At 37.9% G+C, this 26,885-nt stretch overlaps 5 protein-coding genes across 6 annotated transcripts; 3 read left to right on the top strand and 2 right to left on the bottom strand.

Annotated features, from left to right (window-relative positions):
• Nucleotides 1–4,544: 4,544 nt before the first annotated feature.
• Nucleotides 4,545–6,634, top strand: LOC120005632 (serine/threonine-protein kinase RIPK-like). Its single transcript, XM_038855393.1, has 5 exons — nt 4,545–5,172; nt 5,275–5,410; nt 5,498–5,634; nt 5,752–5,875; nt 5,970–6,634. Exons 1-5 carry the CDS (start codon nt 4,774–4,776, stop codon nt 6,515–6,517), a joined length of 1,344 nt encoding a protein of 447 aa, XP_038711321.1. The 5' UTR covers nt 4,545–4,773; the 3' UTR covers nt 6,518–6,634.
• Nucleotides 6,635–10,136: 3,502 nt separating this feature from the next.
• LOC120005634 (RING-box protein 1a-like) lies at nt 10,137–12,755 on the top strand. Its single transcript, XM_038855395.1, has 5 exons — nt 10,137–10,338; nt 10,490–10,540; nt 10,656–10,715; nt 12,346–12,417; nt 12,530–12,755. The coding sequence occupies exons 1-5, from the start codon at nt 10,203–10,205 to the stop codon at nt 12,565–12,567; spliced, it is 357 nt and encodes a 118-aa protein (XP_038711323.1). The 5' UTR covers nt 10,137–10,202; the 3' UTR covers nt 12,568–12,755.
• A 4,210-nt stretch (nt 12,756–16,965) lies between these two features.
• On the top strand, nt 16,966–20,144 carry LOC120005631 (subtilisin-like protease SBT1.8). The gene is made up of 2 exons (XM_038855392.1): nt 16,966–18,694; nt 19,242–20,144. Exons 1-2 carry the CDS (start codon nt 17,074–17,076, stop codon nt 19,901–19,903), a joined length of 2,283 nt encoding a protein of 760 aa, XP_038711320.1. The 5' UTR covers nt 16,966–17,073; the 3' UTR covers nt 19,904–20,144.
• A 328-nt stretch (nt 20,145–20,472) lies between these two features.
• Nucleotides 20,473–22,861, bottom strand: LOC120006602 (guanine nucleotide-binding protein subunit gamma 3-like). 2 transcript variants are annotated; one of them, XM_038856687.1, is made up of 6 exons: nt 22,818–22,861; nt 22,455–22,677; nt 21,426–21,478; nt 21,265–21,309; nt 21,129–21,173; nt 20,473–20,927 (listed from the first exon to the last, which is right to left on the bottom strand). In XM_038856687.1, exons 2-6 carry the CDS (start codon nt 22,599–22,601, stop codon nt 20,570–20,572), a joined length of 648 nt encoding a protein of 215 aa, XP_038712615.1. In that variant the 5' UTR covers nt 22,602–22,677; nt 22,818–22,861; the 3' UTR covers nt 20,473–20,569. The 2 variants fall into 2 exon arrangements, with proteins under 2 accessions (XP_038712615.1, XP_038712616.1); XM_038856688.1 differs by lacking the exons at nt 21,129–21,173; nt 22,818–22,861 and having other exon boundaries at nt 22,455–22,751.
• A 2,389-nt stretch (nt 22,862–25,250) lies between these two features.
• LOC120006267 lies at nt 25,251–26,069 on the bottom strand. Its single transcript, XM_038856241.1, has one exon. It carries the CDS (start codon nt 25,975–25,977, stop codon nt 25,525–25,527), a length of 453 nt encoding a protein of 150 aa, XP_038712169.1. The 5' UTR covers nt 25,978–26,069; the 3' UTR covers nt 25,251–25,524.
• Between the last annotated feature and the right edge of the window lie 816 nt (nt 26,070–26,885).

The raw sequence follows: 26,885 nt of genomic DNA on the forward strand, positions 1-26,885 counted from the left end.
ACTAACTCAATTGACTACTCTGACGCTCGACTGACTTAATCAAACTACTTTGATTTTGGTTACAGCTCTTGATCCCCAGTTGTATACTACTCTATGTTCTTACCCCAAATCAATGGCATTTAGATCGTTGATGCTCAAAAGTTTTGTGCTACCTCTGCCACTAGATAGAGCTATCGAACCTAGTATTGCCACGCAAAAATTTTTCAATCACTCTCTCACTTGAATGACGAAACATGTATCTTTTAACAGTTGAGGGATGAAAATTGATAGCAAAAAAAGTTTAAGGACGGAAGTGAAACAATGTGTATAGTTGAGGAAACTAAATATTATATTTTATATTTTGCCAAAACTATATTAAAGTGCCACACGATGACACGAAATCAGGAATCAATCTCGCTAGTATAAAGATGTATGAACCATAAAAGATACATTGTCTCGACGTTTTATAATGAGTATTAGTAAAGGGACAATTTCACGTTTGTCGATGTATCAATCAGGACAATTTAATATCTCCACCAATCATATATTATTCATCAAATTGTATTATTCATGTTGTCACACATTCCATTAAACAATCTCCAAAATCAATAGCGTTTGCCCATACCTTCACGTTATCCCGGAGTAATCATGTTGGCTGACAATTAAATAATTAATTGTTGAAGTTTGAAAAGTTGTGCTAAATAAAAAAAATAAAAAATTGACCTAGTGCTAGTTGATTTTTCAATGGTGGCAAGATTCTATAGTCTTATGTAATAATTAAAGAAAAATGCATAAGATAAAAATTGACCTAATATATATATCTACCTATCTATATATTATAAAAGTGGAAGTTCAGAGAAATTTTAACGTATTCTCATGCATTCACATATTAGTATGGATGACCACATGAGTTGAATCTCTTATACCCATTTTTCTTTAAATAGATGGATATTTACATTATAAATTTCTCTTAAAACATATATGTTCATTTTTTTTTAGTGAAAATGAGTATATTATTATAATTAATGGAATTTGCCTTTTAAAAATGAATGTATTATTTCTATGTATATTTATTATTTTTATGCATCATTATTACAATTAATGGATTTTGCCTTGAAAAATGAATATATTCTTTATATGTATTATCCATGTACATGCATAATCCACATAAACACGCATGTAGAGCCAGCCATATACATGCCTTATTAGAAATGCATCTTCATTGTTTTTTTGCGCACACAAAAAAAATACATATATAGTAAGTTCAACATCTAATCAAGATGGGACACGTATGTGTATGTGGTTGGTTGGTGAATACGAAAGAATATTCATGTATATCCCATACAAACTTTATCCCCATAGAATTTCAATCAAAGTATCACCTCATGCGTCGATAATTTAATATTGAGCATTGAACAACAAAAATCATAAACAAATAAAATTAAATATGGGACAAGCCTTTTTTTTAAATTAATTTGGGACACTATCATGGTTGAAGGGCCCATGAAAACGATCAATCCATTTGAGTGGGTGTGAGATGTCCAGGTCATATCATGTCAATAACAATAAAATAATGTTGATTCTTCCCTTTAATAAGTCTTTAACATTCATCAAAGGCCCAGGATATTTGGGTTAGTCAGGACTCAGAGTCTAGGCCCAATAGAACCCAACTCACTGGGCTTTCGATTTTTGGGTCAACCTACTGGTTGTGGAAATTCATGGGCTTATAATGTTTGGGCCGATTTGCTAGCTCAATAATGGGCTGTTAAGGCATATTTACGCTGAAATGTCGCTGACACGCTTGAAGGCATTGAATCAATCCAACGGATGTAGGTAATAATTGTCAAAAATAATATAGGCCTAATAACGAATATTGACTTTGACCAATTACAAAATCCTTCATTGCAATTTCTCCTTGAAAACACACACACGACCATATATCTATATATATATATACACACATACATTCCGTGCGTACATATACTTAAAATAAATTGCAAACAAATTTCACGAATAAAACTCCATGATTATGAAGATTAAGTAACTCTGTCATGCACTATAGACTTTTTTAGGCAGCGTACGTGGTTCCAATATGACTGCGCTGAGCTATTAAAGGATGAAAATTTCACGACTCATATTTATTACTACAATCCTCTGAAAAATTGGGGGGTCAAACAAGAATATGAAGGTTCTAGAAACTCTTTTCATCATGTTTGGTGAAGTTCAATGGAGAAGGGTCATGAAGTAGTTATAATTTGTTTGATTTCTTTTTCCCCGGCCTCCCAAATTGCTTGACCTTAGAAATTATAATCTGGCCAAAAAATGCAAATATATATATTAATATGACTTCTTGAGCTAGCTACTACTTATAATATGAAAAGATTTTATGGATATGATATCAATAATTGAAAAACATTAATGGCTTAAGCTAACACTTTGTTAATTTACCGCGTTTTACATACGACTTTCTAGGACTAGGAGGAATCAGGTGGGGCCATATGTGTGCTTTACTTGTCTATCGTATGGTCAGCTTTATAGTTTGACATTTAGATTATTGATCATATCAAAATCACTTCCACTCAAATTCCGCCACGTGTCATAACCCCTAGCACAAAGCGAACATGAAAAGGACGAGCACCGCAGAACAAGCATCCAAAGAATGACGAGGAGGAGGGTTTCTCGGCATGATCGAAGAGCCACCCTCGGTGTGTCATTTGGGCACACATGCTCGATATCAAGAAGATCAAATTCCCTTGAGCACGTGCTTCCTTATGTAGATCATTCAGCCTATCTCTCATGACGTCCTCGGAACTGAACACAGTTTTGAATGTCATTAAAATATAATTGAAAAATGACTGTTATTATTATCAAGTCGCACACACTAATCCCGTGTTGGTTTCAAACCTTGTGCCGCAAGGGAAAGGGGATTTGATGTCAAACCCTATCAAGACTAAAGTGGACGTGGTCGTTGTTTTCATTTGTTATACTCGAAATGACAATAATACCCATTGACTTTCATCAAGTGACGACAGACGACATTGACAGATGACGCGGATCATTCTCTATACCTACTCCCTCTTTGACAATAAAGCCCCTCCAAGAAATCTAACTGGCAGGGAAGTTTCTATCAAACGATTTTGAGGATTGGGTGCACAGATTCCACAATCGGTGCACCAAAATATATTGTAAAAAATCATAATATGTAGTAGTATTGCGAATTCAACGATACATTTTTTTGATTGAATAAAAATTTATTTTATCGTGATCGAAATATCGTATATTTAAAGTTTATATACGACGGTCCAAAATTACCATGTCTGATCGTTAAGAATTTGATTTTCTTGTCCAACAAAAATATATCGTTGAATTGATTATATTAAATACTATACATTTACAATTTTTCTAAAACTTTGCACCAAAATGGTACATTGGTCATGTCAACGGTGCATCAAATCCATCGGGATTGAAGCTTCCAAGTTCATGGTCTTTAATGTTATTTTTGGTTATAATTTATATTATAACCCAAAAAAAGTACAAATGTGGTAGTACATCCAAAAAAAATATATATATCCCTAAATACAAATGTTGTTTATATTAAGTTGTCCTAAATTATGAGTTAATGACACTATTTGTTGATTATACGGGAAAACAAAGGGATTACCAAGGTGTTTACATGACCCCTCAACAACCTTATTAAGGTCCCACTTTGGATACCCATATATATAATGTCAACTGCATGGGACAACCACGACCGTCCGATCCAAAACAAAAGTCTACAATCCGCACGGGTGTGATTTTTTTGTCCCTTGATTAGGACCATACAGATAGGGTTCCATTGTTAATTCGTAGGGTTCACATATATTTTTTTGGAATCGTGATGATTTAATTATGAGCTAAGCTTCTAGAAATTGTTCAATAATATTGCAAGCCGGCCAACTTTTTTATAACAAAGTCTAAGAAAAAGTTTCTTATTGGACGAAACTACCCTCCATGTAGATTACTAAGAAAAAGCTATTTTCTCACCCAAGTGTAAGATAGCTAGAGATTGGCGTTAAGGGTTTGTCAATGATTTTGTCAATAGTATGGTAGCAGATGTACTGGATAATAATGATAGGAGTCTCAGAATTGGAGCCGAGAAATTGTTGTTTGGTTTGCACCAATCATATATGTTATTTGCTAGTATATATTGTTTCCAAAATTACTTATCAAACGGGGTCTAAGAAAAAGCTGGAGATTGGCTTTAAAGGTATAACAAATTGTCCAATCAACTAATTAAACACATTAGTCAATTTTATCACCCTTTTCTTTTAACTCTCACCTAAAAATGAAAACTGACCCATGAAAGTAGAAGTATTAAATATGGCTAGGCACAAGAAGTTGCAACAGCCAGAAACACAAAAAGATGGCCAAAAGTCAATAGGGAGTAGCCATGCCATTTTCCTTCAAACCAACTTATGTGGACTTCTGTGACTCATCACCCATGGATCAAATAGTAGTAAAATATCAAGCAAACAATATATATGTATATATATACGTATAATAAGGTGCAGAAGAATTCCATGTTTAGAGAATGACATACATGAAGAGGAAGATATAGAGAGGAAAAAATATATATATCAAAGATTTGGTCACAAAAAAAAGGAGTTGCGAGCTTCTTCCTCATTATCCGCGTTTGGAGAGAGCAGTTGGGGATTGATTTGAATATTCAACCTTAATTTAACCTCCCCCTATTAAAGTCCTCGAAGCCCTTCAGACATTTTTGTACCAAAACAAAATACTTTTTCGTCAACAACAATGAATGTAAGGAAGGGCAATTGGAGATGCATAATTACAAGCTGTTACTTGGCTCATGATAATCATCAGACAACAAAGCCTTGTGATAAACCAACAAAGAAGGTGACGAAACAGAGTTCATTTACAAGATTTTCAGTTTCAGATTTGAGTTATCCGAGCTCAACACTTTCAGAGGAGCTTTCGATCTCTCTGGCTGGTTCAAACCTTCACGTGTTTACGCTCGCGGAGTTGAAGGTGATTACGCAATGTTTTTCATCAAGTAACTTTCTTGGTGAAGGTGGGTTCGGACCAGTTCACAAAGGGTTCATTGATGAGAAGCTTAGGCCTGGTTTGAAGGCTCAGCCGGTCGCCGTCAAGCTCTTGGACTTGGACGGTTCACAGGGTCATAGGGAGTGGTTGGTGAGCAATTCTCTCCTCTTTCAAACAAAAAATTGCACTTGAATTGATTGTTCTTATGCTTCTTCTGATTCAACTTCCTAATTTTGTTCTTTCTTGTGACAGACTGAAGTGATATTTTTGGGGCAATTAAGGCATCCACATCTGGTGAAGCTAATTGGGTATTGTTGTGAAGACGAGCACAGGGTCTTGGTCTATGAATACCTGCCGCGAGGGAGCTTAGAAAATCAATTGTTTAGAAGTATGTTTAGAGAAAAATCAATTGTTATAATGTTATTGACTTGAACAAAGTTTGCATATACTGATATTTGTGATCTGGGTTTTGCAGGATATTCAGTGTCATTACCATGGTCAACAAGGATGAAGATAGCTTTAGGAGCTGCAAAAGGACTAGCCTTTCTTCATGAAGCAGAGAAACCTGTAATATACAGAGATTTCAAAGCTTCAAACATATTATTAGACTCTGTAAGTAGAGTCTTAATCTCTGTTGTTGACTAAATCATTAGTTCTTATAATTGATTAATTAATCAAAGATTATTCTTAAATGAATGCTGTACTTACCTTGTCTAATTAATCTTCCAGGATTACACTGCCAAATTATCCGATTTTGGTCTAGCGAAAGACGGTCCGCAAGGTGATGAAACTCATGTTTCGACCAGAGTTATGGGGACTCATGGCTATGCTGCTCCTGAATACATAATGACTGGTAATTCTACATATTCATTTAATTATAGTTCAATAATACGCGGATTAGTTAGCGAATTAGCACTAAAAACACCCTACCTGTTTACTTTAATCAGGTCACTTGACATCAATGAGCGATGTGTACAGTTTTGGAGTGGTATTATTAGAGCTATTAACAGGAAGAAGATCAGTAGACAAGAACAGACCACAAAGAGAACATAATCTAACGGAGTGGGCAAGGCCAATGCTAAACGATGCGCGGAAACTGAACCAAATCATGGATCCAAGACTGGAAGACCAGTACTCAGAGACCGGGGCTCGAAAAGCTGCACAATTAGCATATCAATGTTTAAGTCACAGGCCTAAACACAGACCAAGTATGAGTACTGTTGTGAAGATATTGGACACTCTCAAGGACTATGAAGATATCCCAATTGGTCCCTTTGTGTATACAGTCCCAACTGAGTCTGATAAATCCAAAGAATGTGAATCACCAAAGGAAGTGAAGAAAGAGAGCCATGGCCACCATTATCACCACAAGAATCATCAACTCCATAATCATCGCCATAAATCACCTACAAGGTCTCAGATTGTTCATTCGGACACTGCTTTGCACAAAAGGGGAATCCACTCTCCATTGCACAGAAAAGCCAGGGGAGCATAGATTGATTAGTTCTCAAGTGTATAAAATTATTGTGTAAATGCAGCTATTTGGGTAAAGTTTATGTATTTACTTAGATTTCATTGTTTAAAAAGCTTGAACAACGGGGTTTTTGGTTGAGATGATAAATTTCATTGCTATAATTCCTAACGCAAGCGGGAGGTTGTGAATTCAAATCCCGTAAGTGTTTCCATTATCACAATTTGCGAGATGAACCTTTATTCAGCCAAACGTGTACAAATGTCACTTTGTGTTATCGAGCAATAGAAATGTAGAAACTTTATTTATTTATTTTTTTTTGAAATTGTATGTGAGAATAAAGACTAGTTCAACAAGGACTGGTTAGCTGACAATAAAAATGTAGATTTGTCAAATACAGCTAAGAAGTTTGAAAAACAAAACAAAACACAACGCGGATTTGGTATTAGTGATTGAAAATTGAAATCCCACTAACTCAAATTTTTGTTCTTTCTGATTGTAGATTTGTCAGACTTGGCATCTCTTGTGTGTTTGGTGGGTAACATCATTTTTGAGAAAAAGGATGTGATGCTTCACATTGTACAATCAATTTCCATGTTTAGTGTTTACAACTTACAAGAGAAATATTATTTTTGCTACAATTAGACCTACATCTGTCAATTAATTAAAGGAGCCAAGAAGATCCCTTCACTTGAAATAGAGCCGTGCGGGTTTGACCAAGCCCAACCTACACGGACAATTCCTTGGGGTGAGTTTAGGATCCCAAAAATCTCCTCACAAAAAGGTTCTAATCACAAGACACTATTTTTCATGCACAACCCACGAATCAAAATGGTTGGGGCCTACATGACCCACGAAGCCTTTGGGCCAAGCTGTGATTTTACACCTCTATACGATCCGATTACAGAATAGGGAACTACTATTTTCACACGTGTTTGGATTCATTACACACATTTACTTAATACACTCTAATTTTTATTTTTTTTTAGTACACAAGTTGCGCTTCCCAAATTACTCTTTAGACATTAATTACACAACATAATAAGAGAAAGAATTGAGGAGAAACTTTGCAGCAGGTTGATATATGCTAATACTTTGCAACAACACTTTATGGATAACTTTTGAGTCATTGAAATTCATAGGTTGATAAACAAGATCATTATGTCTCTCATATTGTCAAATCCATGAAAGAGTTTATCTACCCATATGTGGCTATGACGTCTCAAATCCCCCCTCCTCATATTTTCATTACAAGATGGAGCTTACGGTTTGGAATTATCTACAAAGTTTATTTTAAATTAATTGTATTGAAAAAAAAAAGATAATGGGTGTAAGAGTAGAGAGTTTTTAAGGTAATTTTATATAAAGATAATTTTATAATTTTAAATTTTTTTAAAAAAATACGTGTAGTGAGACGAACTATAAGTGCAAATATTGAACCCTCTAGAGAATAATACCGCTCTCGAATAGATGGGCCTACTGGATCACAAAGGCCCAAGTGAGGAAGTGGAATTGGAGCTTTTATAGGGCCCGGCCGGGCCGATTCAAAGGAATTAGATGGGCTCGTAGTCTTTGATGTAATCTAAAGCCCAAGTCCACCCACCGACCAGTTGCGATGGTTCGTATTGTAGTGTAGAAACCAAGTAGTTTTCAATTCTTCATGACGGCCAATGAGATGCAAATTAAGATGAAAATGCAGCAGAAACTGCTTCCATGTTGCCTCGAAACCCACACAACAAATACAAACAAATGAATGCATACATATATAGAAACTGCTTCCACGTTGCCTCGAAACCCACACAACAAATGCAAAAAATGAAGACATAGCCTTACAGGCAACATGGGAGCAATTTCTGGCTAGCTGCAGTTTTGTTCAAAACCCACAGAACAAACATAGCCTTACCGTTCTGAAAACCTCCGATTCCGAATCCTCTCCGAATGGCAAGAGACAAGAGCGTAGACATAGCCCGTAATCAACGTCCTCGCCGGAGAAAAGGTGACAAAGGCAACAATGGTAACGGCAGAAACACCAAGGGCGGCGGCGACGACGTACCGGACACTCTCCGTCGCCTTTCCATCTTTGTGTTTGTTGTTGTGGTTCTTCTGCCTGCGGCCTTGTTTTTGATTCTTAATTATCTTCTCAGGCTTTCAGATTTAGGTGGAGCTAGCTTTTGATCCACTTTGATTGCAAATCTAGTACACAGAATAATGAAATTCAGGTTTTAGTTTGCAAATCTAGTATTCGAGATGCTCATCGTCTTCAGTTTCATATATAAACGGAAATATGAATGAGTTCTTTGGTCGGAGACTTGAATATTCAACGGTAAACTTGTAAGAAGATGAATGGGAGCCCTGCAGTAGACTATTTGAGCCACAAATTTTATTATTTTCTAATACCAAGCAAGTGTAGGTGTAGCTTGGTTGATTGAGTGACAAGGCGTGTAACTCTACCAAATATCGAGATCATAAGTTATATATTCCCACTAGAGTGATCCCTCAAGGTATATTCTCATAGGGTTACAACGAAAACGGTAGGTATAAAACTTAGAGTGATCTCTCATTGTTGTCAGAGTGAATTGATGACAAAATGACACGTTGAGTTGGGATTCTCTCTGATATAAAAAAACAAAAAGAAAAAACCTATCTGAGAATGAATTTAATTTTGTTGCCTTAAACTATGTAGACTAAAAACTTTGCATTTATTATTGTCTACGGCAGGACCCGAACCCGTAAGAAGAATTGAAATATTCCACTTCAATGGTATTGGTAGTCGTCTGTTGTTGAATTGGTCTGGATACACTATTGCAGTCAAAACAGTTGACTGGAGGAAAAAGAAAGAAAAAAATAATATATATTCCTTGTAACTTCAATTGATGAAGTGACTAGGGGTTTTTTTTTTGGTCACACCTCTTGCTCTCAATCATCTTTATTTAGTTTTAATATTATTATTATTATTATTATAATTTTTATGTAGGAATATGACTTAGATTCAGTCCAAACTTGATTAATTAGGCTTTAATAATTTTGGATATAATTAAATATGATTTGAACTTTTAATGACCTAATTTCTTAGAGTAATCCCTCTACTCTCCCAAAGTATTATAAAAAATCATAAAGTGTTAATGTGAAGAGGTGAACTAAATTCTCCTATTTAGAAAGATTCGTGGAACCAACTCGGCTACACTAAATGTTTTAATAATTTTCTTATCTTACAATTTTTTTAAAAAAAATATATAGATATAAAGATATATAATATGTAAAATTTTATTTATTATGACAATTTCTTTAATATGTTATGGGTCAAGAAAGACTTGTGTTGGTAGTGTTAGTCTCTCAAGACTGAATTTTTTTTTTCAAAAATAGTTGAAACCGAAAAGAAACGTAGTAAAAGAAGAATAGACAGAAAAATAAGAAAAAAAAATATAAAAAAGAAAAGTAGATGGGCTCAGAATCATGAGAATGTAAGAGTCCGATCCAAGATATGATTCACTATTGGGCCCAAATAAGATCGGACTCTTTATTCCCAAGAACAGTAGATGGGCTCAGAATCAGGAGAATGTGAGAGTCCAATCCCAGATGTGAATATGATCCACTACTGGGCCCAAATCAGATCGGACTCTTTTTTCCCAATTGGTTCCCAAACTTTTTCCTCTTCAAGACCAGTCTAACAGAGCAAAAGCGACCTAGGTTCCCGATCAGAGAGACTAAGATGGCGACCCTGGATTCCGACGTGCCGATGGTTCCCGCAGGCGAGGCCTCTGGCAGTGCTGCTCCTTCTTGCTCCTCTAAGAAGCCCAAGCGCTTCGAGATTAAGAAGTGGAGCGCTGTCTCTCTCTGGGCCTGGGGTACCTCTCATAACCCTAAATTCCTTAAATATTCTTCTAATCCGGGAATTTTTTAGTTCATATGCATGTTTGGTTGTGCGGTCACGTTTGAAATTTTGTGTGTTATGGTTTTTCCGATGTTTGTAATGATATGTTGATTTTTGGATTGCAGACATTGTTGTCGACAATTGTGCTATCTGCAGGAATCATATTATGGATCTTTGTAAGTGTTTGATATTGTGAAATTGTTATGTTTTCTATGTTTTTAAGGATTCGATCAATGATTGCATGACTTGATTTTGTTTTCTCTCGTGTTGTTTGGTTGTTTCGGTGGTTAGGCATTGAGTGCCAAGCAAATCAGGCGAGCGCCACTAGTGAGGAATGCACAGTTGCTTGGGGTATGTGATCAACTCTAAACTTTATCCTATTTTAATTTCTGCTATTTAAAGATGACCTGTTTTTACTACTCCGTAAAAGAGGGCTTGTTTTTATTATATTAAATACAAACTTTCTCACTGGTTCAGTGATCTTATAACTTATAAGTATGTGCAGAAAATTCCATGTTTTATTTTATTTTTCCTTTTTTATTTTCTTCTAGACGTGGGTATGAATGTATGATCTTGTACTTGTAGTATTTTCATTTTGTGTAACAGCACATAGCTTTTTGATACTTTAAATGTCACCCATACGATGATGTGGTTTTACATTTGGAATTTGCGGTAGTGACTGCCTAAGTAATTTTTGACCTTAGAGACGGTTTGTAACAGAGTTCAAGTAGCACTATCATCCAAAAGACAAAAGATTTAGGTCTACGGTCCTGGAAACCTTAATGTTTGCTCTAAAAATCCAGAATGGTCTTTTTCCTGATTCTTGCTGGTCAGTATTTAGACTCCTTACATATGTTGAATTGATTAAAACTCATAATATGATGATTCTTTACATTCTCTTGCTTTTTGCCTACTTAATTTTTGTGTGATTAACCTTTACCTGAAGCTTGCCTTTGGCTAGTCTCTGCCTGTTCCTTTCCCCTTTTTTTTGGCTATCGCAAATTGATATTGTATATGAATTGAAGTAGTTAAAGTGTCACAAATTGCCATTGAGAGCTGCGTGCGACAGCTACGAGTTGGAAAACTGTATCAATCTTCCTGCCACTGTTGCAATCTGGAATTATTTAGGATGACACTAATTTCTTACATATATATACTAGTCGATTATGTTTGACGTGAGCCGTGGTGCAGCAGCAAGGCTGTCCCATTTAACCTTTTTGGGGTCGTAGGTCCAAACCATGGTAAAACCTCACAAAGTGCAGACTGGGTTTTCCATTTAAATATTTAATTAATGCACGCTTCTTCTATTCCTGGAAATTTGATTTCCATCTCTTCCACCTTCCCATGTGTTGATATCCTGATTCCAACAAGGGACATGTTTAAAACTGATTGCATAATCTAGAGTGAATAATCTTTCTGTTACTGGTGAGATCTGTTCATTCCTTGTTGATATTGTATTTTCGTTGCTTACTTTTATGTTTTTATACTTTGACGATACTTAAATTGGCCCGAGTTTCCGACTTGTGGGTAAAGAGTTTAATAGGTTGGGAAAAGATTTTCTAATTTCTGCTTTCAGTTTCCTTTTTCATCAAATAGTTTCCATTCATTAGGTTTTTTTAGTCCCTCTACTTTACAGAACATTTTTTAGTTGTGAAACTGAAAACTGTGTTTTACGCTCAGTTATGTAAGTGGAAACATTTGCTCATGATTTGCGTCAAGTCATAGGTAACAATTCTATTAGTTTGCTCCTTTTCAACAAAAGAAGAGAAACCTTCATTCTGTGCTTTCATTTTTTTCCTTGAAATTTTAATCTTTGCTTAGAAGGTCTACTTTTTTCCTATGAAATTTTAAATGGAAAATACTATAACCAAAGTCACTTAACTCTTACTTGTGGAATGAAGTTTCATTAACAATCTTACTCGGTGGAATTTACATTGGTGATATTTGACCATTTTGTTGTTAACTATGTACTTTAATGTAGGAGTTTGCAACCATGCATTCCATTTTCATTGCATCAGCCGATGGCTCAAAACTCGCCAAGTGTGTCCGCTGGGTATGTTTCATGCCACTGCCACCCCCTCAATTTGTTTATATATTTTTTTTTTCCTTGCCGCATTCCCTGAATTTCTCAATCTTTTTTTGTGGTGGTTTTGTTAATTCTGCAGATAACAGCGAGTGGGAGTTTCAGAAGTATGGGCATTAGAGTGTGTGAACAATTTAACAAAGTGTAATTTCTTATGAAGGGGCTGGGCCTTTTCACACTGCCAAAGTAGAATGTCTAAACTCCTTTTATTATGTGTCCAGCACAATAGATTTTGTTATTTAATGGATATTTTATCTGTGAATGTTTTATTAGCTTTTGTGGAAATGAAGATGAGGCCCTATCTACTTTGTGGATGCATTGAGCTTTTCACTATCGGAACGATTTATTTTGTGGGTGGAATGAAATGTTCATGTACAAGTTCTGTATGTTGTCCTCTTTATTCTTTTTTAAATACAATGCTGTCTTCTCATTTGCTGTACTTTGGATCACAGAGGAATGCTCTAGTGTGTGTAGTAAATTACAATGAGGTTATGAATTAGTATCTTCCCATCTGCAATGCATGCCTCAGCATAGATATCATGGTTTAGTTGTGTAATATATTGCCTTTCATGTACATCTGGAGACTCCTGTAGTTTCAGGATTGCATAATGGGAAACTCATTCGCAGTGAGCTATGAAGAGGTTGGAGTCACATAGGAATTGCCAAGCCCGTCCCGCGGAATCAGTGCATTGAACGTTTGTATTGGGACATAAGATTGCGAGTGGGCAATTGCATGAGTCCCGATGGATGGATTTATTTAGAGCGCACCCGAAGAATGGATGAACTTATTGATTTATTTAGTGCGCACCCGAGCATAAACAGAGTTAGCTCGTGAAAGTTGAAAAGCACTTTGTTTGATAACCCATACACACATATCATGCTAATGGTTGTTCTTGGGACAATCTATACTGGGCTAGACAACTTGGTAAAAACTAGGTCCCTCCATTTTAGATTATGATCACGTGATCTACTTTTTTAGGGATAATATATGTGACATCATGTACACGTAAGAAAGGATTCAGATAGTAAAAAATGTATGTAATGTTGTCGTCCTTGTGTGTGTGTGTGTGTGTATATATGTATATATAAACCATGTAGTATGCATAATGGTAATGGAAGTGTGCTGGTCTTATGATTTGGTGGTGGTGGTAGTGCTCCACCATGACATGCAACTACCACGATGTATGTGTAGTAGACAAGTGAGGATTGGGTATATTAATTCAGAAATTGGAGAAGTAGACCCAGTACTGGGTCTGGAATTCTGGATGGGATAGTGTAGAGGCCACTCTAGAGTCTAGAACATGAGGAATTTAATATAAAGAAGAAAGTGAGATGAATTATTTTGTCCCTTCAATTATAGGTTCTGTAAGGCTGAAATTGCAACTTTGTTATTTGAGAGGTACCTAGCACAATAGAGTAGTGGCCATGGGACCCCCCCTCATCCGCAAAACACTCCTCACATCATATCGATCTCAACTCCCCACCGGGATTTTATATTCAACGACATTTACTACCGTATCTTAAGCAGATCATCACAACTTTTTTTTTTTTTTTTTATAAAGAATGTTGTAAACCTAATTGTATTCATTTACCTAATAACTTAGGGTAAAAGAATTTGAGACCCATAAACACTCGAGGCACCATAAAGATAGATTAGATATGAGAACTTCACATAGAAATCTGACTATACCAACAAAGTATCGGATTACAAACGACACCGAGAAATATCCGAGTAGACTAAACAAACAAAAAATATGAAAACAATTTGAGCAAAACATATCTGAAAATTTGAGCAATCCTCCAAACAGATTTGGAAGTCGATCTAGATTTAGATCCAGATCCATCGAAATCGTACCGATCGATACTTGAACTTGAAATCCATAATGTGTTAATAGATCTCCGATCATACACCCTTTTTGAAACCAAGTTATCTCTCAAACGGAAATCCATGGAAGAATCCCACTACCCATGCATGTTATTAAAATAAACAACCAAAGAAAAACATTTTAAAAAACGCTGAGGGTGAGGAGGAGTCGGTGGAAGAGAGCCTTGGTTCCCCCTCTACAGACTTGAAAGAGGAGGTGGCAGGTGATTTCAGAGAGAAAATTTTATTCCAATTTTAGTTTCTAGTATGACTTTACAGTATCTTGTTCATCAAATCATTAAAACTAATTGCTCTGTTTCATCATTCACTCCTTTAATAATTATTCTTAAGCATTAATTAATTGTTTATAATTCATGTTTGCTTGTTTCCTAATCCTCTCATTTTTACTTCAACTGTGTCGCTACACGTTTACCTTTTGCTTAATACACTGATGCAACGATTAATAATACAAAGTGTCTTTAATCATGACATGTTGATGCTGCGTGTCGAGGCATACTGATGAAGACCTTTCATCTTCAGAGAAGTTGGGTTAGATTCTAAATAGATTTACCGCACCCACATGCCCAAACACATTAAAACATTGTCTGCTAAACCAATAAAGCCCACACGAATTTATTCCTCCAAACCCAACGTTGTCACTTAGGCACACAAAAATCGATCTTAATATATTAAACTGTGGATCTTTTTTATGAGTGTCGTTCCTCCCTCATTCACCTCGATCTGAGATCTTATCACATCATGTCAAACACTAAATCCTTTTGACCATTTTATATACGCAAGACTTGACTAATGTGAATGCAATCCATCACTCCAAAACTTTAGTTTCTTGGTTTTCACAAAATCACCAAGAATTAGTACTAATCTCGTTTGATCCAAAAAAGCTGTTAAATTTCGGATGGAGTGAGGTGTCAATGCTTCTCAACACAGTTGAAGAGTTAAATCTCTCTCTGTAGTTGGGAAAAAAAGACTCATCAAAAGTAAAAGACTCCCTCAGTACAACAACATTTGCCGAAAGCAAGAACACCCATGAATGCATTTAACAAAAATAACATCAAAAAGACTTGAAAGATTAAAGATGTAGAGGAGGCCAAGAGTGGGGTGTATAGAGGCAGACATGGCTCATTATTAGCACAACTAAAGCGTGGCTTGTCATGACAAAAAGGTATTATTGTTGAGCGTGTGCGGCCAGATCTCTCTGTGTTTTTTTCTCAGATGGGTTAAGCGAATTATAGGCTCGATTGACGCCACCATTTACGGGGGGTTACAACCAATCATTTTTTTCTCTGTTCACTTTACAGTTCACGCAAACAAAGCAACAAAAACAGTGTCTCCTTCACATGGAATCACCGAGGGATGGTGGTCTTGACTGCGAAGTGCGAATGAATTCCTTGTTCACCGACTGAGCGGCGATCCCCACCTACATCGCTGGATCTCACTCCCTAATTTGTCAAACCTACCCTTGACATCACACCACCGGCAACGGAGAATAGACACTAGTCACTTTTTGATTGGACGACTCGGACTCATTTAAGAATGCTGTCAATAATAATAAGAGCACTTGCAATAGTATGATTTTGATGGGTCATGAGTGATTTTGATGCTATTGGATCAACAAAATACATTTTGTAATATTATAAATTTATTGATTTGTTTTTTGATATAATAAAGGTGAGACCCAATATTTATTTTTGATGTGTTTTTGAGTGTGGTATAAATGTTTTCAACAAAATTGGGACAATAAATTATCATCATTGGAGGCATTTTCTTCCCATGCCATATTAAAATAGACAATAAAAGTTATCCGTTCCCCCTTCAAATAGAGCAATCGTGGTTGCTCTCAACAATGTAATTTTGTGGGGACAACATGGGGAAGGGAACATGGATGAGTTTCATATTGACTCCAATATATGGGTCTCACTTATATCACACGCACAATTACACAAAAATTATTATTAGGTCTCACTTATATTAAATCAAAAATCAAGTCACCAACTTACGCGTTTTTACCAATATATTTTATTGGTTTATCAACATTAACAAAACACATCTCCCAATAGATTTTTTTTAGAGCAAATGCAATAGCACATTTTTGTTGAGCCAACAAAAATCTCACCTTTATTACACAAAAAATAAGCTAAACACGTATTCTAATACAATCACATCAGTAAAACATATATCTCAATATAACCATATCAACAAAATATAAATTTCTATTCATTACCCTTATCACCTAACATGGAGACCAATAATAACATTTCATGTCTCCATGTTATTCCTAACAAAACTACATCAAAATACAAAATCTCAATACAACCATATCAACAAATCACGTATTCCAATATAATCACATCCAACAAAACATAAAATCCAATATTTTTTTTATCAATAAAATTAAGATAATCTAATAAAGAAATGAGAGGATGAGACAGGATAGAGAAAGTACATTGGGAAGTGCAATTTTGTTACCACTGTTTAACTTATCTTTTAATTCCAGGAGTCAAAAAAAGAAAGAAAAAGACTAGCCGTTACGTTTAGAAACACATCATGTGTAACCGCACTTTAACCATGCGAGGTTTAAAGAATTGAGATAAATTCTATGGTTGGTGGTGATAAAAGGGATCCACTCCCTCCTTTCTTTTCTTCTAAATACCATCTGACAGTACAACATGCATTAGCCATTCTTCTTATTCTTTTCTCAAACCAATAATCTCTCTCTCACGCACTCTCGCTTTTCCTCTGCCATGGCTTCCATGGCCTGCTTATGGATTCTCCTCCTGATTCCGTCCTTCGCAACAGCAGCAAAACAGACCTACATTGTCCACATGAACTCCAATTCCATGCCCTCCTCCTTCGCTACCCAACACGACTGGTACAAAGCCTCCCTCCAGTCTATTTCTTCTTCCTCTGGCCCTGACTCTGACTCCCTCATCTACACCTACACCACCGCTTTCCATGGCTTTGCCGCCTCCCTCGATCTAGACCAGGCTGAGTTGCTTCGTCAAGACGAGTCCGTGATTGGCATCTACGAAGACACTATCTACTCACTACACACTACGCGTACCCCTGAATTCCTTGGCCTCAATGCCGATTTCGGACAGGGGTATGGGCATAACAGTCAGGATCTCGATAAAGCATCTTATGATGTTATAATTGGAGTGCTTGATACCGGTGTTTGGCCCGAGTCCAAGAGCTTTGAGGACTCAGGCATGCCTCCAATCCCAACTCGGTGGCTCGGAGAGTGTGAAACAGGATCTGATTTTACTTCCTCTGCTTGCAATAAGAAACTCATTGGGGCTCGAAGCTTCTCCAAGGGGTTCCACATGGCGTACGGTGGGAGGTCAACCGAGCCCAAAGAGACTGCCTCGCCTCGGGACCAGGACGGACACGGAACTCACACCGCCAGTACTGCTGCCGGTTCACCAGTCGCAAACGCGAGCCTGCTTGGATATGCTAACGGTATTGCGCGTGGTATGGCCAGTCACGCTCGCTTGGCCGCTTACAAGGTTTGCTGGAGCACTGGTTGCTTTGGGAGCGACATTCTCGCTGGTATGGATCGGGCAATTTTGGATGGTGTTGATGTGCTTTCCCTGTCTCTTGGAGGCGGGTCGGGTCCTTATTATCGCGACACGATTGCAGTCGGAGCGTTCACGGCTATGGAGAAGGGCATTTTCGTCTCATGCTCTGCTGGCAACAGTGGGCCTAACAGGGCCTCACTCGCCAATGTTGCTCCATGGATCACAACTGTCGGAGCCGGAACTCTGGACCGAGATTTTCCGGCTTATGCTCTTCTCGGAAACAAAAACCGTTTAGCGGGGGTGTCGTTGTATAGTGGTAAAGGAATGGGGAACAGAGCGTTGGGGTTGGTTTACAGTAAGGGAAGCAGCAGTACAAGCAATTTGTGCTTACCCGGTTCACTTGACCAGAATCAGGTTCGTGGAAAAGTTGTGGTGTGCGACAGGGGAGTCAATGCACGCGTTGAAAAGGGTTCTGTGGTACGTGAAGCAGGTGGAGTGGGGATGATTTTAGCGAACACTGCCGCTAGCGGTGAGGAATTGGTGGCGGACAGTCACTTAGTACCGGCGGTGGCGGTTGGAAAGAAGGCCGGTGACATAATCAGAGGCTATGTGAAAACAGACCCACATCCGACTGCGTTGCTTTCATTCGGTGGGACGGTTTTGAACGTTAGGCCGTCACCGGTGGTTGCGGCTTTCAGTTCTCGAGGTCCGAACATGGTGAATCCGCAGATCTTGAAGCCGGATCTGATTGGGCCTGGAGTAAACATCTTGGCTGGATGGTCAGAGGCTAAAGGGCCCAGTGGGCTTGATTCGGATACTAGAAGAACTCTTTTCAATATCGTGTCAGGTAATATATTTCCAACGGCTATTTAATTTTAAAATTCTTAATGGTGATAGGTTCAAAATACAGATGGTGCCAACTTTAGAAAAAGTTATATGACCAGAGAGGTTTTGTTAGGTCAGATTCATCATTTAAAGATCGAGCTTCATTCCCTCCCTCCCTCAATGGAAAGATAGTGGGATGCACAGTTTCATAGTTTATGGATTGGTGGGCTTAGCATCTTACTTAAAAAATAACCACTTACTATAGTGTAGTTTAGTTGTTTATCACTCAGAGTTTAGGGTATACGATATCGGGAGTTCGAACCAATCAATTGAGATTTTTTTTTGTGAAATCCTAGTTTCGTGAGCTTGTCCCTCTTTTGGGTATTACTTGTCATCAATGTGGTGCGAACTATTATGACGGCAGCCCGAGATTTTTACCCACCCAACTGTGCGAAGAACAATCATGTTGAATTGAATTGAGTAGTTTTGATGAATTTATGCATATGATTTCTTCTGAATCACACCATGTTAGCTAATCTTTATGTTGTATGATGATGAAAACTATACAGGTACATCAATGTCATGCCCGCACATAAGTGGTTTAGCAGCGTTGCTCAAAGCCGCCCATCCGGACTGGAGCCCAAGTGCAATCAAATCCGCACTCATGACCACTGCCTACACCGTGGACAACACCAAATCCCCACTCCGGGACGCTGCAGGCGGTGGTCTTTCCAATCCATGGGCGCATGGATCTGGCCATGTTGATCCACAGAAAGCTCTATCTCCTGGCCTAGTATACGACATCTCCACAGAGGACTACATTACATTCTTGTGTTCCTTGGACTACACCGCTGAACATGTTCAAATCATCGTCAAGCGCCCCAACATAACCTGTTCGAAGAAATTCAAGGACCCCGGACAACTCAACTATCCATCATTCTCTGTTGTGTTTGATAGGAAGAGAATTGTGCGATACACTCGCGTACTAACCAATGTGGGTGCTGCTGGCGCTGTATATCAACTGGCCATCACAAAGCCATCGACAGTAGATGTGCAAGTGAAGCCAACCACACTTGTTTTTAAGAGTGTAGGGCAGAAGCAGAGGTACACTGTGACTTTTGTAGCAAAGGCCAATGCTACTTCAAGGCCTGAATTTGGGTCAATTGTTTGGAGCAATGCCCTAAATAGAGTTAGTAGCCCAGTTGCATTTACATGGTCAAGAGTTGTGTAGAGAGTGTGAGGTTGTTTTGGTCAAGAAATGGGCCTTCCAATGATTGGACCTTTGCACCAATTTGGTCATAGAAATTAATGGCCGTAGGAGCCCACAATTGAAGGAAGAAAGTGGGGGTGTGCTTTTTTTTTCTATGAGATTATAGCTGTAGGAAGAACTAAGAATTTATAATGTCATTTTGCTTGCAAGCAATTTCTGGATAATATTATCTCACTTCAAACAACTATCATTCAACATTTTATATGTTGTTACCTAATGACCAAGAACAATAAGCAAATTTCTTGTAAACTTCCTCCATTGTCAGGGGTGGCAGTCAACCAGGCAGTAGACAAAGTCACAAGTCATAATCTGCCTCCACAAATTATGTACAAGAAAAATGAGTGAAAAGAAATGACACCTCCTATGCCGTGATGACAGATAATACAGAAATTTGTAGTTTTGTGATCACAAGTAGCAACTGTAGATTAGCCTGCCAATGCCAATGCAACAATAATTGAGTGACTGCGCACTTTCAATGATTTGTATTTTGGTGAAGGCACAACAATCTTGATCAAGTCCTAAGTAATTTTAGGAATAATTCAACTGCGAAAAATCATAAAAATATACTACAATTGAAATGAAATGAATATGGAGGATAATTCTTCCCTATGATATTGCATTAAGATGTTACAGGAATAAACAACATGGGTTACAACAGTTTTTTGTACAATTGGAGCAGCATACCATGGGGCATTTAGGGCGACAGGATACCCATCTGCAGCAAGAAACGCAATCTGGGAGCGAACAGCATTCTAAACTGCAGCAGCATGAGATCTCTCTACATTGTCTACAACAATTAAATCTAGGACAAGCACAACACCACCGCAACTTTGGTAGCGAGCAGGAGGTGTTGCAAGAACGGCATTTACAAGGATTACAGTCGCAGCAGCAGCAACAGCGGCAACGAGGCATTTTTAGACGGAGAGAGAAGCCAGAATTGCAGCAGCAACAACAAATCCATGATAAGTTGAAACAGGGCAGCCCACTGCACACAAATAAGCAACTTATGTTATCTACAGACAAGCTAAGAATCAGGTTATGATTCCCCGATGCATGATTAACCAAAGCCACACGTTCATATGTCTTCATATTACAAGAAATGAATTCAATCCAAAATATATATGGTGACAGAAACGAAAATGAGAGCCATATTGGGAGTGTAAAACAAATGGACAAAGACTTGTACCAAAGCCACTTCCAGAAACGGCAGGACTTTCGATTCTTCCGACTTCTGTTTTCAACCAGAAATTGAAAGGTAAGACTTACATTCCCTTCTAAAAAGCATTAAAATCCATATGAGAGTTAAATTCTTCGTTTCTTACACAGGTATCAAAGGATCTGAGTTTGCCACCACGAAATCAGCAACACTGCAAAATTGTCACTTCAAGCTATTACAAGGTATAGCACAAAACCAACCATATGAATTTTGGGAATTTGGAGGAAAAAACATTATGAATGGAAATTGAAAACTTATTAAGCATACTCTTTGCAGCATTTAGAAGCAGGTTGAAGGCCTTCAATGGCTTTTAACTCCTCCTGCTTAAGAGTAATAGGAATACAGTTATATGATTCAGACTTTAGGAAAGTCCATGAACTTATAAGAATGGTATGGTCAATGCAGCTTCAAAGTGTGTGTTTACAACCATTAGACTATGAATTGGGGAAGCTGAGGGGATTTAACTAGTGTTAATAATCACATCATCTCAGACAGTCAGGCTATCACAAATCAAATGATTCTCCAGTATCTTAAAATCGGAGAATCCTAGTTCACAATGTTCATTAAAAATTGTATTTGCATAATTTATATGTATATAAAATGAAGCCAATAGGAAAGAGCCAATAATATTAACAAAAGCTGTCACAAGCAGAGCTCTTCAGATGTTACAACTGAAGGTTCAACTTTACTGAGCAGTATATCTAATTTGACATTGGAGTGCCTTAATTGCTCGCTCATACTTAATGAAAAAAAAAAAATGTTGCATGAAAATAGCTTAAATAGTTAGTTGAGAGGCACTGAACTTCCAAGTTAGGTGGGAACAATGGCCTGCCATAATGAGCTGTTCAGCTTTTCTAAACAAATTAAATACTACTCCATGAATGGCTCTACAGCCTCTACTTGTTTACTTTATCCAGCAGAGCAAAACAATCGACCCATGGACGGAACAGTTTCCATATTCAAGAAAAGTATCTATCGTCAACTGAATTGACACTTCTGTGGTGGGGTTCCTCTTTTCACTACAAAAATAAAATCTTTACGACAATACAGGCAAAAAACATTACACCTCCCATCAATCAATTTGCTACCAGTTTATGCACATTCAAAACAACTGTGAAGTCTCCTTTCCCGCAGCAATGGGGGACTGTTTTTGTTGGTTCTGACCCAGAAAATTTGTTCCTCTTCAACATAACAATGCTACTCCATTGATCAAAACCCATGAATAATTTAAAAGCAATTGACAATAATCAATTTCTGACTTCACATGTATCAATCTGAAGGAAGTTGAAAACTAACCTCAAAGAAACCAATCTCTCTCTCAAGCATTTGAACCTTGGCCGTTTCCCTGAGTTTCCCATACAAATCCGGATATTTGGGAGGAGACTTCGGACGAGGCGGCGGCAGTGACGGCACCGAAGAAGAAGAGCCAGGTGGAGCAGCCATCAGTGGTTGTCTGCTCGCTCACCAGCTGTAGATACACTGGTTCAGACTCTCAGTACTGGCACCCAGGCCACAATAGCTGAAGAACCAGAGTACCAAATAAGACCCAACAAGTAATCTAGTAATAGAAGAAACAGAGCCAGAACTAGTAGCAAATAGCAAGGGACAAAGAAGAAGCCGAACCGGCAAGTAATGTTTAAGGTGTGAATGCTACTATACCTACGTATAAAGGGTGTGCGGCAGAGGCAGTAATTACACTTCCTGACAAGGATAATTACGACCCAAAACAAGAGAGAGATCGTCAGAGGCTGAATCAACGGTAGTACATCAGTACACGAATAAAATTGGTGATTTAATTTACCTAAAAAAATTTTGAGCAATAATGTGTCGTCACAAACACTGCGTGGAGAAGAGAGAGAGATCTGAATGTTGCTTGCTCGGAGACACAACACAACACAACGTTTATGCATGGTAATGGTAGTACTGATAATGGTAATAATGTACAGAACTTCTGTGAAAAAGCCTGCAGAGTCTGTGTACGACCCATATAGCACAAGAAAAATGATTTGATAGATTTTTTGTTCATCTTTACTGGGTTTTTGTCTAAAAAGGGAAATAACCAAGAAATAAGCAACAAGTCTCTGGTTTTTCTCTCTATTATTTCCTGACTGAGCCGACTCTGTGGTGGGGAGTGGTGGATCGCAGAGGAGAAGGCGAAAAGCACGATGTAGTACCTCAGAATGGCACGTGATTACTGCGTAGGATAGAGAGGGAAAAAAAACGCTTTGTATTGGTAGGGTAAGGTTGGATTATTCAACATCCGAATCAGTAGCTCTGATTTTGAGAAGAAAAGAAGAAAGAATGGCCACCGAGAGAAGGTAAAATTTCATTGTGGAAAACAAAGTCTCGGTTTCCAGTGCAGCTAATTCTAGACAAGTTCAGGACAAATGGAGTTGTCACAAGAAAACCAAAATTTGGTGCATTGCTTCACTGTATATTCTTTCAGGTAATTAGTCGAACAGATGGTATGCACCAGCAAGTAGAGACTAACGATCCACAACTCGGTGGAGGGTCGGACAGACTGAAGAAGTGAAGTCCCTTCTACTTGGGCTTTGGACAAGTAGGGCCTAGTTGTCACCATGAAGGCTTTGACGTACCCAGCTATGATACCTCGAGACTGGAAAAGGCTGGGCCCAAGAAAGGGCCCACTTTCTCCCTGCATATGGTGTCTAGGTAGGTCACTTCATGAAACGACAGGTTATTTTGTAATCGAGTACTGGGGCTCCTTCCCCAAGTACCATGATACCCTGTTTTGCTTTCTCCAGTTTTGTCAACAGTCACTTCATGGTTGAAGGTAAAAGTGAAAAAAAAGGGAAAAAAATTTGTTTATTTTGCTTTTTTAACCTTTTTGTTTCTTTTTTAGGAAGTGTTCAGTGTAGTTGGGTATTTGGGTTTGGATGGGCCGAAGTTCCGAATAGACGGGGCATGTCTTTCAAAGTACACGGGCCGAATGGGCTCATAAGGAAATGGGCCGAATTATCATGTCACAAAAGGAGCCTATATCTAGTTTACTGTGGCAACTGGCAAGGAAGCAGAAGTCCAAGAGTAATGAGCCTAAAGTGGAAACCTAATAAAACTGATGAACAATAAGAGATTAACAATAAGAGATTTGTCATACCTTATAAATTAGACTTCAAACCTACCATAATCTAATGTGAGATTCTCATCAAAAACACCGAACACTAGCCTAACCATTGAACAATGACCCGGAGGCTGGAGTTTTCCCATCATGGAACTTATCATATTCTTCTTCCATTTCTTCTTATTCTTCTTCCTCTTCAAAAATTGTCACTCATTAGTGCCCGTTAGATCGAGTCATAGTCATCCTTTGAAGACCAAAGTATGCCTCTTTCGTGTCTATTCTCTTAACAGAAAACAATCTCCCAGATGTTTTTTTAATAATATAAAAAACAAGTCCAGTCAAACGAGGAAAACCAAAGCCGCCGCTGTGGCAGAAGGCCAGCTGGCAGACCATCCTTCATTTCATGAAAAACATTCATGACTCGACCACCTTAAATCTACCTAACCAAATCGGCATTACCAATTACCATTGTCACTGTCAATCACAATTATCACAATACTACCATTTTTTTTTGTCCCCATGTGGTTATATTCAGACTCTTCACACCAGACCCGTCCGGAAACTTCTTGCTCAGGGGAGCTTCCATCACTTGATGGTTAACCTATGCATCACATGGCCTCAAACCTTAATATTATCAGTATACGACTCGGTGGGTTCCCATCACATTTTGTTGTTTGTATTATGTATGAGAATTTTCTTTGAACTTTCCTTCTTGTACATTCTTACCTTCTTTGTGGCCTTTGTTATTGTCTGGGTCTTGTTCAATTTACCTTCCAAGTCAGTCATTTTTTTGCATAAGACCCCAAATATTTTACAAAATCCAGCAAATTACACCATTTACATTGATCTAGGATAGCTGTAAGACTCCTTTTATTTATGCTTTCCTTGCACAAAAATATCGTAGATTCAGTGAATCATTTGGTCAGAATTGTGACAATTCACTGTATTATTGGGAGAAATATATGGAAAGAACCAATTTTCCTAAAAAGCCTTGAAACAACAAATCCATGGAGAGACACACAAATCAAATATGTGATTTTGCATTCATAGGAGGAGTGAAGGAGAAGAATGGATGAGAAAAGAAATGGAGATGGGCAGTTTATCAATGCAATATATACATTCTAAGGACATCAAGACCAAATTATCAAATTGAAAATCAGTTTCAGCTACCAATCTCTAATGAGAATCAGATTCTACGAGCACCAGAAACCCCAATTACATATTCTGCAAAAAGACTAGAGCTTTTCTGTGTTTCGGTTCAAATTGATTTTACCTTTTTCACTTCTAACGAGACAAAGCAGAGAAACAGCTCTCCGATCGAACAAGTTGTGGGCGTTGAACCTCATCGACACCAGGCAAGGAACTGATCGAATTGGACCGTGACCGGAGCGATCGCGGGGAGTCCAGGTTCCGGAGGAGGACCCGACCCATGACAGAGATTGGATGCTCTGTTTGGTGGAGGGGACTCCATGACCTGAAACTCTCGCAAAAGCTTGTGTGGCGTTTCAAGGCCTCTTCGGTGGTGATTACCTTATCTGATCTTCGAACCTCGTCTTTCACCGCCTCCGAGCAGAGCCCGCAAATCCATCGGCCCTGAAATCGGTCCCGCACGCGAGAAATGTAAGCAGGGGTGCAGTCCTCTGTGAACCCACATGAGTCGCACTTCACCGACTCCACCTCGATTTGGGGAACCACTCTCGGGTTCTGTGGTTGAGTCTCTGAACCTGAAATTGCCATTGCTCAAACCAGAACATTGAACACGCACTCCCTCACTCTCTCTATATATCTCTCTCCTCTCTGTATGAGTTTGTCTATGTGAGGAAATAGATTTCCTTATAAAGTGGTATCACTGTGGATTTGTTTTCTTATAAAAGAACAATCAGGGTAAATCTAAAATTCAACCCAATTTGATTTTTTTTTTGGTTGCATTATATATCTTCTGAAAATTCTGAATTAAATATTTAATGGGGTATCCATGCTTCATGGTAAATTAAGATAAGCATGTAATGTCTTTCAAAATTTTATTGCCAACAAAGAAAAAAAAAAAGAAGATAAGTTTATGACAAAATTCTCCTAATCAAAGCTACTGTAAATGCACAGTAAATCATTCAAAAATAATTGTTGAATTGGGTGAATCTATGTAAATAATAAATAGTAAAGCACTAAAGCGCCCAAGTTTATGAATGTTCTTATCATAGAAATTGATTTCTTTAATAAGTCAAATATGGAATGGAAAAATTACAAGTTATTTATAAAGAGGTAAACGTGTCTTGGCGAAGGATACTTGGTAACTCCAGACGATGTTTGGGTGGATAAAGATTAAAGAGGATGCTTTATACAGCCTTGGGAGATGGCTGGATCAAGAGATTGCATACAATTATACAAATGGATCCTGGGGGAAGAAGTTTACAGCAGTTATATATATGCTTGGAATGACATCTAGGAAGGATTGTGAAAAGGTAAAAACTAATAAAGGGAATGATAATCAGTCAAGCAGGAAGAGGGTCTACGTAGTAGAAATCAATACAGTTTTAATCACATACCTCCATTCTCCATATCAAATTCAAAAAATTGTGTGGACCCCGTATTGATAAACATACTTCTTCTACAATGTCCTCAATCCCAGTGAGCTCTATTTTTTTGTG

This window comes from Tripterygium wilfordii, chromosome 9, assembly GCF_013401445.1.
Source record: "Tripterygium wilfordii isolate XIE 37 chromosome 9, ASM1340144v1, whole genome shotgun sequence".
Taxonomy (NCBI): domain Eukaryota; kingdom Viridiplantae; phylum Streptophyta; class Magnoliopsida; order Celastrales; family Celastraceae; genus Tripterygium; species Tripterygium wilfordii.